At 42.6% G+C, this 11,895-nt stretch overlaps 1 protein-coding gene across 2 annotated transcripts in view; it reads right to left on the bottom strand.

The window, feature by feature from the left end:
* Positions 1–1,435: 1,435 nt before the first annotated feature.
* Positions 1,436–11,895, bottom strand: part of TXLNB (taxilin beta) — a 33,266-nt gene continuing 22,806 nt past the window's right edge. For both annotated transcript variants that reach the window (XM_027689750.1, XM_027689758.1), the window contains exons 7-10: positions 10,174–10,248; positions 4,593–4,685; positions 3,396–3,491; positions 1,436–2,310 (exon numbers count right to left, since the gene is read on the bottom strand). In XM_027689750.1, coding sequence (XP_027545551.1) covers positions 1,510–2,310; positions 3,396–3,491; positions 4,593–4,685; positions 10,174–10,248 — 1,065 coding nt within the window. In that variant the 3' untranslated portion in view covers positions 1,436–1,509. The remainder of the gene's footprint in view (positions 2,311–3,395; positions 3,492–4,592; positions 4,686–10,173; positions 10,249–11,895) is intronic.

The raw sequence follows: 11,895 nt of genomic DNA, 5'->3' as shown, positions 1-11,895 counted from the left end.
CCCTTTCCAGCCTCTGAACATCTTGTTTAATTGCCCTTTTCAAATTCTTAAGCTATCCAGTTCAGACTCTGAAAGGCCTAGATTGAATTCAGAAGAATGAGATGAGAAACAAGAAATGTGCCAACATTTTTCAACCTTCTTCCAAAAAGCCTTCTTCCTTTCTTTGCTTGAGACCATGTACAGCTGTCTGGGTTGGTACTCTCTCTTGTTTCCTTCCTTCCTCATCTCTGTTCTTGGCACTAGAATCAACCAGTTTCTGACAAGGTGGCTGCATTAATAAGCAATGGTGTGTTGGCAGGCAGACGGGAAGAGCCAGTTAGACAAGAGAGGGGATAAGAATGTAGCCAGCCCCTGGGAGTGTCTGTGAAAAGGATTCTGGCTTTCCTGATACCTATTTGCTTCTGGGCTATTTACTTGTGCTCTGCTCCAATGAACAGCATGACAGGTGAGTGTCCTTGCCCTTCTCCTGGGAGCATCAGCACAAGCAGCAGGGCCAGGAGGAAGCTGTGGTGAATAGGTTCATGTGGCTGTAACTGGGAGAGATGCCACCATCCAGAAGCATGATCTCAGGGTTTTCCTCTGGAATACATCCTGGTGTCTTCCAGTCTGCTTTCTGCTCCTTGCCTAGAAACTGGGATCTGCAACCAACTTCTGACCTCATTTGTGAGCTGGAAACAGCCATGGTCCCCACTGTTGGGCTCATGATCCCAAACAGTATGACAAAGTAGCAGTTTTCTGTTGGATGCAGAAAGGGGGTTGTGACCCCTACCTTAGGAATTGCCATCAGTTTGGAAGTTTCTTTTCAGTTGTTTTTAGTTATTTTAATGGGAATCTAGAAAAGATCTTTTCCTCTTCCCTGTAGTTCTGTGGAAAACAAAACCTCTTTTAGAACACTGAGCAGAAAAGACCAGTGGGAGGTAAAGCTGAAAGCTGGTGGGTGTTTAGGCCACAGTGCTGATCGGTCATTTCCTCTTACGAAAATTCACCTTTGGTTGTTGCACTACTCCTTGGATATGGCTGACCACGTCTATGGTTTCACTGTTTTACTTTGTACTTACAGATTCCTTTCACCTCATTTATTAAAATCACTGTATGTCCAAGTAGGACATATGTCAATGTCAAAACAAATAGATAGAATTACTTATGAGTCTTTAAATATATGTATGTGAATTGCAATGAGTTTTGAAACATGAAACTGCAACACTTTAAAATTATTTTGCTGAATTAGATGACTCATCATGCCTGGGAAAAAAAGATCCTGTGATTTTATTGTGTTTTCCTGTCATTAAGAAAATGTTATACTTCAAGCAGATGAAGGATTGCAAAATTTGCAGACTCATTATTACTGGATAGTGGTAGCAAAGAGAAGTGCATTACATTTGCCTTCAGATATGCAAGTGTGTTTTAGCACTCACATTTTTGTTTCTTTAAAAAAAAAAAAAGGTATCCATTTAGAGGACAAAGCAGAGCTCTGGTTTGCAGAAGACAAGCCTGGACACACCAGTGTCTTCAATCCACTGCTTCCATGTCTGCGTCCCCTCTTTGCTCAGTGGACTGACCTTGGACAGATCTATCTGCTGGGTCATCCACACATTCTGTAGCTTTTGGTGGACATTCCATGGGTACTGACATACTCCCAAGGGGAGGGGGCATGTTTTGTGTGGGTGTTGGCATGTTTTCGGGGCTTGCTGGCATGCTTTCAATGGGTTTTGGCATATTCCCAGTGGATACTGGCACACTCTTGGGAGGTATTGGCACACTTTCTGTGGGCATTGGCACCCTTCCTGGAAGTGCGGACATGCTTTCGGTGGGCTTTGGCATGTTCCCAGTGGGTGTTGTCATACTTTCAGTGGGTGCTGGCATGTGTTCAGTGGGTATTGGTGTGTTTGTGCTGGGCTGCTCACAGTGTTTCCCAGACTCTGACTGTGGGGTGAGAGGAGCAGGGAGTTCTGGCTCCGGGGCAGCATTACACGTTTGAGTGTCACAGGTCTCTGGATTGCTGCTGTTGCTTGGGAGGGACTCCTCTGCCTTGTGGGACACACTGAAACTTTCAGCCAGCTCCTTCAGCATTCTCTTGTCACTCGCACGCAGCTCAATGCTCGCCTGCTCAGAGGGGGAAGGGCTTGTATCAGCATCTTCTTCTTCTTCTTCTTCTTCTAAGATGCCATTTCCATTCACCTCTTCTGGGTACTGTGCTTGCTTTATTTTTTTGTACAATTCATTCCTCTCTTCCTGCAGAGCACGGCAAAGGTTCTCTAGTCTCTGGATTTTCAGCACAAAGCACTCATATTCCTTGGACCTCATGGCTTTCTGTAGTCAAAGACATCAGACAAAGGTTCATTAGTAGAACTGGCAATTAGGAAACAACTTGAGACCTAAGCAGCCCTCACAGGATGCTGCCAAGTGGCTGGCTTTCACCAACTGCTCTACAATAACTATGGTCTTTTAGACCAAAGATTCAAGAGGAAATTCATCCCTGTTACTACAATGTATTAGCATTCTCCATATATATTCAGATCAATTTCACTCAAAAATATTTGCAGGAATACCTGTTGATGATCTGTAGAGGTGGAAAAACATACTGAATGTCCATACAGATAACCATCCAAAAGTCTACCTGGACTTTTGGTTGGTGTGGGTGTGAATTTTGGAGGAAAACAAGCTGCATTCTAGTTTTTGTTTGTTTTGCTTCTGGGTCCTGTGAGAGCAACCTGAATTGGAACATTTTCTGCTTTTACACCCAGTGAGGAAACAAGAAATACAGAAAACCATAAAAATAGAAACAGCAATAGCACAGAGCTACAAAGCTAACCAGAAAGACCTGGTCCAAGTTCAGCACGTGTTTGGGGTGAAACTTCAGGCAGTCTCTTATCTTATTTGAATGAGTTCCAATGTGCTTATGAACTTCCTTTGCAATGCCCCTGGGACAATATGTTTAAAACTATGGTGAGACTCAGTACTTGCTTTGGACTCTTGGAGTTTGCCTAAACAGGAAGTTAATGAAAGGTGTGAATTTAAACTTCATTATCTGGAACACATTAATTCTCTGGGTGGATGCTCTTATGCAGAAAGAAAGTAGCATGAACTCAACTAATGCCAATTGGCCTTTCTGGGAGAGCACTAACAATTACCCATTTTTAGAGCACTTAAAATTCACAGTTACATAATTCAGTTTCTTATGGACATAGTGAATGTCTGCACAGTATAAAAGCCCTAACAGCTGGGATTGTCTTTTTCTCAAAAGACATCTAATTATCAAGGTAGCTTTAAAAAAAGACCCTTAGATTCAAAAATAAAATTTTCACTGACGTTTGGCAGTGTCAGGTTATCTTATCTCCTAGTTAAAGCTTTATTTGGGGAAAAAGATGCATCTTAAGGTGAGAAAAACTGCTCACCTCTTCAATCATGTCCAGTAATGCTCTGTTACAGTTCTCAAACCTGGATTTCCATGTAGCAGTATCCTTTTCCAACTTCTTCATTTTCTTTGTCATCTATAGAAGCAGGAAGAAAAGCTGAATCACAACAGAAATTTCATGCTGCAGATGAAAATAGGGCAGCCCTTTTATTCGAGTCTTTGGCTGTACTCATAACTCTGCTACCAGCAGCTGTAGTGTCCATGCTAGGTAATAATTTATGTTAAGGGATGGATTTCATTTTAAGTAGCTGCCATATAACTTTCAGCCTCTAGTCTGTAGTCCTAAAATAGGACCAGTTGATTATAGCTATCTTTCAGCATACAAACTATTACAAAAACAAAAGGCAAAGAAATGGAGGAATTATTCTGTTTGTCTCTTTACCAGACCACAGTGTTAGATTGCTGGGAAGGTAAAGAAGGGCTTGCATCTTCTGAGCCATCAATGCCAAGGACATTCCCCCTGGAGTAGTCACCACTATACTACCTCCAAAACACACCACTAGCTAAATAGCCCCATTTTTCCCTTTGGTTTTCTGACTGAACTCTCTGTGAAGAATCATTAGAGACTGCTTGGATCAGGGCATGAAGATTTTGAGCCCTGGTGGCAGAGCAGATCACTGTTTATTATGAAAGCAGGTATAGCATGTTGGTGTGTTTGGTTTTTAACTCCCATTCACTACAGGAATTCAGAACCCCAGCTACAAGGAAACAGTCTGTGTGGCCTGTTTCCACACAGTGAAAAGGTGTTGGTGGGCTTCAGCTCTGCCTAGGCACTCCAGTGGAAAGACGTGTAGCCTATGTCAAGCTCTCTGTACCAGTGTCAGTCACGCAGAAGCTTCTGAGCACTCCTGGAGACATGGTCTGACAAACGTGGCTCCAGACTCCTGGTATCTCTTAGGGATCTGTACCCAACCACCATATTAGATTTTAGGTAAAGTGTTTATTCTTACAGGAAATCTTGGTTTTAGCTGAAAGGGAAAACGAAATGTTCAGCTTGCAGAGCTGAAACCTAAGCTGCTGTCAGTTGTGGCTGAGTGTGTCCCAAATCTTATTTGAATGTTGATGAGATCTTTCTTCAAAATGTGAAGAAATAGTCCCATCTCAGGTACAATTATTGCAGTGAGAAACATAAAAGGAAAGTATCAATTACAAATTTCAGGCATGAGTTACTACTCACTTTTTCCATCTCTTGTTTGAATGTGGCAAACACTTCATTGCTTTTGGTCAATGTTTTCTGAAATTCTTCAAACCTTTCAGAGTAGAGAGTGATCTGCATTAACAGAAAAAAAAATATTAATTTCAGAATCTCCAGGACAGTGAACTTCTACTTTGGTTGAAGATAATAAAATAAATATTGCATTTGGACATTGAAATTAGCTTCTGTTTGGAGAATATGAAGCACAGGCATCAGGGAACAGAAACTCTACGCATTTTTTTAAGGTTACAAACTATTGTGATTCCACTATTGCAGAAAGGTACACTGAGTAAGAATAGAAAGACCCAGGCAAGTGATTTTTAATAGACCTGGGAATTGTGGATGTCCTATTCTCCTGAATGTTCCAGCTATGGTGTCTCTACACAAGGTATCCAGAAGCAAAATAATTCCCTAGATATAGAGACTTCTGAAACATTTCCCTTGGTTTGATCCCCAACCCATCTCCATGGACAGGAACTAACCTGAGCTGGTTCAACCACTGATTCTCTTCAGGACCATGCAACGGGATTCACTCAAAGTGAGAGCCAGCGTGATAATGAGCTGTGCCTGAGCTCTAAGTCTTGCTTCACCACGCAGACATCACCAAACCCCTGCTTTAACCCAAGGGCATGAGCCCTGATGGGCCTTAGCAGAGGAGCTTAGTACCACCTGGCTGCCCAGCTGTTCACCTGCCTTGTGGATTACTCCCCCAGCCCAGCTAGGAGCTGAGTGCTGCCCTGGCTATGCTGCTTCTGATGTCCAAGTGAGCTGGGGGAGAGGCATCCCCACATCAGGCTGCAACCACAGTTTCCCCTCTTCCATCATTCTGCCTGGTGGCTCAGGCCGTGGCCTGGAGCTGCAAAGGCAGTGCTCGATGTGCTTCACTGGACTCACCTGTTGAAGAGGAGTATCATTGCTCACCCTACCACTAAGCAAAGCCCACCCTTCACTTTCACACCACTGTGATTCTGCACTGTATTACTTCAAGATGCATCCCTGTACCATGGCTTGAGCAAGCTGAGGGTACCTTGTCAGCTCTGTTTTGTAGGCTCCATGCGGACTGCAGCTGTGGGCAAGGCCAGCAAAAGAAGAAGAAGTGATCTCCAGCTGGCCTTTTCTGCCAGTTTCACTTCGCTTCATGAAACAGAACAGAAGAAAGTCTGTTGCAATGTGCCAGCATTTCAGACTACTAGGGCTCCATATTGTACTGTCAGTGTATACCTGGCAGCCATGTGAAAATTCACCAGTAGCTGTGTTTTTTCAGTAATACCTACTTTTTATATCTAAAATCATTAGGGAGTTCTAAAGATCTGAAGTTAGTTTTTCTGTATGATATTCTTGTTTTTCACTTTTTCTGGCGTGGGATTTTTTGGGGGGTTTTTGTGTTTGTTTCTTTGGTTTTTTGTCCTCTGGAAAGGAAGACCATCTCCATCTTATTCACTTCCTTCTAGTGCCAAAGCATCCCCGGCAGTGTTTAGGTGATCAGACATTTCATCTGTCCAGCCTGACAGCTCTTAGAAAAAGTGATTGACATAACATGTGGTGGCTGAGGCAGGGTAGGTGCAGGGCAATGGGAGGTTCAAGAGCAGCCTGCAGTATTCTCGTGTCTCAGTGGAGGCTGGCTGCCCTCTCCACACTGGCAGGGAGCTGGCCAAATGATTAGCTAGGAGCTTTCCTTTTGTGTGGTGCCAGCCAACTCATCCCCTCCACTGATACTACTGTGCAATTACTGAGGAAAAGAAGATTTAGAAAATGTTGCTAGTGGTGCAGTGTGTTTAATTCTGATTTTGAAATCAGGTATGGTTATATTATGTATTATGCTCATTTAAGCTAGTTGTTATGATGCCCCTTGTCACAGCCATAAATGCACTGTACTGTGGATATGTTCCAGCTAAGTTTAACCTAGATAGTTATGGCCCCGGTGGCTGTGAACATAGCACTGGCTGCAGCCCTTCCCCACCAAGCTGGGTGAAGACATGGGAGGTTAATCTGTGCAGAGTTCTCTGTGGTGCCAATATCAGAGCTAGCTGACATGAAGCTTGTGTGTATTTATAGAAAGCTGTATCCAGAGTTGTGACTTAGGCACAAACAAAAACCCAGAGGGATTTGTTTTAGCAGCCCAAGTGCCACAGCCTAAGAGGGACACCGATATCAAGTAAGACATTTGGAATAGATGTCATACCTCTAAGAGGAAATGCCTGAGCATCCCAAAGCCAGGTGAGGGAGCAGGAGTGGGAGTCAGCAAACTGAGGCTCCTAGCCCAGACCCCTTGCCTTAAAAAAAGCTCACCTCAATTCTGTCATTTGCTTTCTCTTACAATTTTTGTTTAATTAAATTAAAAACCTTTCATTTTTGAACAGGGCAAGCTCTGACCTCAGCTGGGGCCCTAGGCAGCACCATAGCACCAAGAACAGCTTCTACAACTTAAAATTGAGTAATGAAGGAATGTTTTCATGGTGGCTGGGAACAGGCTGTGAGAGCTGTCCCTACTTAGGAGCATGCACTTGTGCTCCTAGGTCAGGGAGACGAGGACCCCCCGGCTTCTGCCCACTGCCCATCCAGCACCCTGACTGTGTGGGCAAGGAGAGCAGAGGTAGAGCTGCTGCCAGTGCAAGGTCTTGGGGAGTGGGGGCACCTCAGCACTGCAATACTGAGAGGGTACTTCAACGAGGACACCCCTTTGGCCTTGTTATGTTCTTCTTGGTTGCTGTAGCCTAGTGGTTGCACTATGCTGGCAATCAAAAATAAAGATCTCAGCTGTCATCTATCTTATTTTGTTTCAATGCATGAAGCTAAAATAATCTGCCTAAGCATCATACCTGGGGAGAGTGTGCAGCATCCTGGGAAGCACCACCACAGTTTGGGTGTAACTCTCAGCTGGTGCAAGGTTCCTGTTACCATTTGCAGTGCTAGAATTGGCCATCTCAGGCACACTGTGTGACGCAGAGACAGGCTAGCATGAAGATGATGTCTCCAGTTCCTTACAGCTCAAGGAAGCAGTGGGTGCTCATCACCTCCTCTAAAATGGAGTGGTATTTCTGTGAGGGTTATATTATGGTTTGTCCCTATCTCACTGACTAATGTCTTCTCATAATTTCCATGCAGCTGTTCCTCTGCTAATTATAGAATCATAGGAAGACTTGGGTTGGAAGGGACCTTAAAGACCATCCCTGGCATGGACAGGGACATGTTTCACTAGACCAGGTTGCTCAAAGTCCCATCCAACCTGGCCTGGAACACTTCCAGGGATGGGACATAATATCTATTTATTGTTTTGTGTTGTTTGCATCAAGGAGCTCTTTATGCTCTTTCTGTTTGGCACTTGCACAAGACCTTGTATGATGTCATCTGGTCCAAGAGGGAGGCCTTTCAGTGCTACCATTCTAGAAATAATAAAAGTAACAAAAATAATACTGATAGTGTTACTATTCCCAGTAATTTCAAAGGGAGGCTGATGTGTGACAGAGCCCTCATACTTGAGCCATATACAACTGTATGTTTCATTTCAGCAAATGAATCACTTAAGTTTCTCTACACAAAACTGAAAGGGGCACATGTATTTTCAATGCCTTTGCAGACTTGTTTGACTGAATTTTTTCTAAAAACAATTTTACTCTTTTAAATGTATGCTTAATAAATTCTAGTTTTTATCAATACCTTCAGTTTCATTAAACTGGCTACAGAGGTCTGCCTGCATAAAAAAACCTTTTTTCTGGTAGAACATATAATGGCCAGTCTTCGCGAACGAAGATCTGGGGAAAGGTCTTTTTACCTTTCCAGCCTGCGCAATGGATTTTTTAGGTGAGACACAGCCTGCGCTGAACTGAGCCCACCCTTTAATCCTAAGGTTCATCTGCCGGGGCCAAGCAAGCTTGGACAATGGCAGTGAGGTCCTCAGGACGTAGGTTTGTTTAGAGTGACCTTCTCATAGATGGATGGCCTCACAGGGCTAACGGGTTCCATCTGCCCGGGAGACCGAGGAATCGAACCCGGGTCGCAGCAGTGAGAGTCCTGCATGCTAACCACTAGACCACCAGGGGTCTCGGTAGAACATAAAAGTTTAATTAAAAAAACCACCCTGAGAAAATTGGGAGCAGGTTTGCAGTTGGGACAGACTCAGCTGGAGGCATTTGAGGTTTGATTGCAGAACCTGTCAAACTGGTGTCAGCAGGAGTTTATATAATGTTCTTTGGTGTGCTACTGGATTATCTTAACCCTTGAAAAAACACTTGAAGAACCAAACCCCTCTTATCACATTTCCGGGTTATCAGTTTAACACTAGCATTTCTTGACTGCTCAACAGGTAGCAATTAGACCATCTGCAAGGGCAAAGCTGGAACAACTTACTAGTATAATTAACAGTGAGCAAGGGCTAGGAGAGGGCTTCCTGATGAGTGAGGAGATTGGCAGCTGCAAGAGGGCTGAAAGACTGATACCACCCCTCTCAAGCTTCTGCTAATCTTTCTCACAGACAGGTTAAAGAAGATAAATCTACATGACTCTTTCTGTAAGTCTAGGAAAATCTACCAATACTCTCTTTTTGATGTGAAAGTCCAGGACGTCATCCAGTGTTCTCACTCGACTATTCAGTGTTGATTATTGCATTGCTCCCAAAGTGTAGTATATACTGCCTATTTCTTGGTTTTACTACCTTTCACTCCAGCCTGACTCCTGGTGTAATTTTGGCAAGTAATTTTATTTTATTGAAAGTTTCAAATTACAATTAAAACAAGCGACCCCTTTGTACAAACCCTTAGTAGACAGAATTCCTGCTAAAGTTAATGAAAACACTACCTTCACACTCCAGTTCAGAAAAGCACATGAGCACATCAGCTTCAGTTTGATAAATGTTTCATGATATGCATGTACTCCAGTGCTTTGCTAGATTATAAACCTGTCTGAAGGACAGTTATGGTGTATAATCAAGCCAAGGCACATACATTGTTCTGTGGTTGAATACTGTAAACACTCATAAATCATAGAACTATAGAATGATTAGGGTCGGAAGGGACCTTAAAAGATCATTTAGTCCAACTCTCCTGCCTTGGGAAGGGACACTTTCCACTAGACCAGGTTGCTTCAAGCCCCATCCAGCCTGGCCTTCAACACTTCTAGGGATGGGATATGCACAACTTCTCTGGGCAACCTGTTCAAGTGTCTCACCACCCTCACAGTAAAGATTTTTTTCCTCATATATAATATAAATCTCTCGTCTTTCAGTTTAAAACTGTTACCCCTTGTCCTATCACCACGTGCTCTGGTACAAAGTCTCTCTCCACCTTTATAAACCTCTTGTAAATATCTAAATGTTGCAAAAAGGTCTCCCCGGGGCCTTTTCTTCTACAGACTAAGCAACCCCATGACACAGTATGATACGCAGTTATGGGCATTACCTTACAGCTGGCTTGAAAATAACCTGTTTCCTTTGCAATAGTTTATGGGATGTAGAATGAGGGTAGAAGGAATACACAGAAAGTAGTTTGGATACTTTACCTGGAACAGGCCTCATGGGTTAAAAACTGGGAAACAAAGGCACACCATGCAATAATCTCTCCTACGTCACCTGTGCCTGCAGGACAGTCTCTTGCTCCTTTAGCATTTTGGCCTGGAGCTTCCATTCTGCAGCTTGGTTCAGGAGCTGTGTTTTGGGCAGCAGAGAGAAAAATTGTTAGGTCTAGTTTATCAGTTGGAAAACCTCATTCTCCAGCTACTCATATATCTACCTCTGCTGCTGTAACAAGGAGTGATATAACTTTCAGGTGAATGTAGTTAGAGGAGTTAGGCAAGACGGTATTTAGTGTTAACTTGAGACATGGGACAGGCCATTTGATTTCCAAAAGAACATTTGAATTGCAGTTCAAAAACTACTTTGAATTAAGTGTGCAGTACAGTGGGCTATAAAAAGTGTGGTATTTAACCATATCTTCACCAGACTTCTAGAGAATGGTTGTGATGCTTTCTGGCACATTCATTTCAGCACAGCTCCAGCCAAATTCCTGCTATCCAATGAATGGCAAACTCCCTTTTGCATTAATGATCAGGACGTAACATGGTCACAGTCAGACATGCCTCAAAAAAACTGCAAGTTTTCAGAAAGGGAATGCATAAGTAAAGGCCATATATTTGCTGCTGCCTGTTATCTTTGGGCTCTATTTGCATTGAGAAGTGGAGAATCTCAGCTCAGCATGATAAACATCTCACTTAGGTCAAGGAGGCAGCCCAGGAAGAGCTGGACTGCAGTTTTATTCCTGGCTGCTCCTGGGAAGACGTAACTCCCTACTCCCAGATATTTGGCAAAATTATATTCTGATATGAAGGTTTCAGATAGACCAGATGGAAGGTTGGTCGAGGCTGAATGAATTGTAAGAATGAGGTGTACGGAGACCTTTTCTGGCTACAGTTCTGAGTCAGGACTTCCAAAGTGCACAGTAATATTTTAGCAATTGGTTTAATCTGAAAGCAGGGACCATTTAGCGAAGTGTTGAGGAAATACACCTGTCGCCTACCAAACATTTATAAAGTGTTTTACCGGTCAGGCCAAATGTGTTTTAGAAAAAGAATGCTAATGATAACTTGAGCAATGAGACATAAAGAAGTTAGTTACCACAAGATTTTGATCTGTTTGATTAAATTGTGCTTAAATTGTACTGTAAATTGGATTTAAAATAACACAGTTGGGCTCTGAAATTATATTGAAAAATAAAAGGACTGTGTACATCAGTGGACCCTACTCTTATACTGGAAATGAAAGGTGAATAGAACCACATGCAGAAAATGTGTTTGATTCCCAGTAAAAACCTTTATTCTGACCATTCTATTGGAAATAACACATGTAAACTATATATACCACCTGGCAAGAGAGCTGAGGATGTACCCTAAAATGCTGACTGCCTCCATATATGTGTGGCAAAAAGACTATAAGCTCTAGAAAAGCATTTCTTCCATCAATTTGGCCTTTGATTTAGACTCACTGAATTTTTGCCATCTACAACTTCCTAGACAAGAATGTTTTACAGCTCAAGTATGTATTGTGTGAAGAAATGCCACATTCTATTTGTTTTCTACCTGCCTCTCAATATTTATTTTGAGAATTTAATTTGATGTTTGGTTCAATGGAAATAAATCAAATTAATGAATATAGATCTTGTTGAGTAAAATTTCAAATAGGTTGTGTCATAGCCAGTAAAAAGAGATGGTATGGGTGGGCCTGGGTTAAATGAGTTTCAGTCCATGGATTTATTTTCTTGGAAGAGGGTAGGTTTCAGACACATAAAAAGAATGATTT

This window comes from Neopelma chrysocephalum, unplaced genomic scaffold, assembly GCF_003984885.1.
Source record: "Neopelma chrysocephalum unplaced genomic scaffold, ASM398488v2 Primary Assembly neopelma1_23, whole genome shotgun sequence".
In the NCBI taxonomy this organism is placed as follows: Eukaryota; Metazoa; Chordata; class Aves; order Passeriformes; family Pipridae; genus Neopelma; species Neopelma chrysocephalum.
The sequence above is the reverse complement of the archived record's forward strand: the minus strand, read 5'-3'. Positions and strand labels throughout refer to the sequence as shown.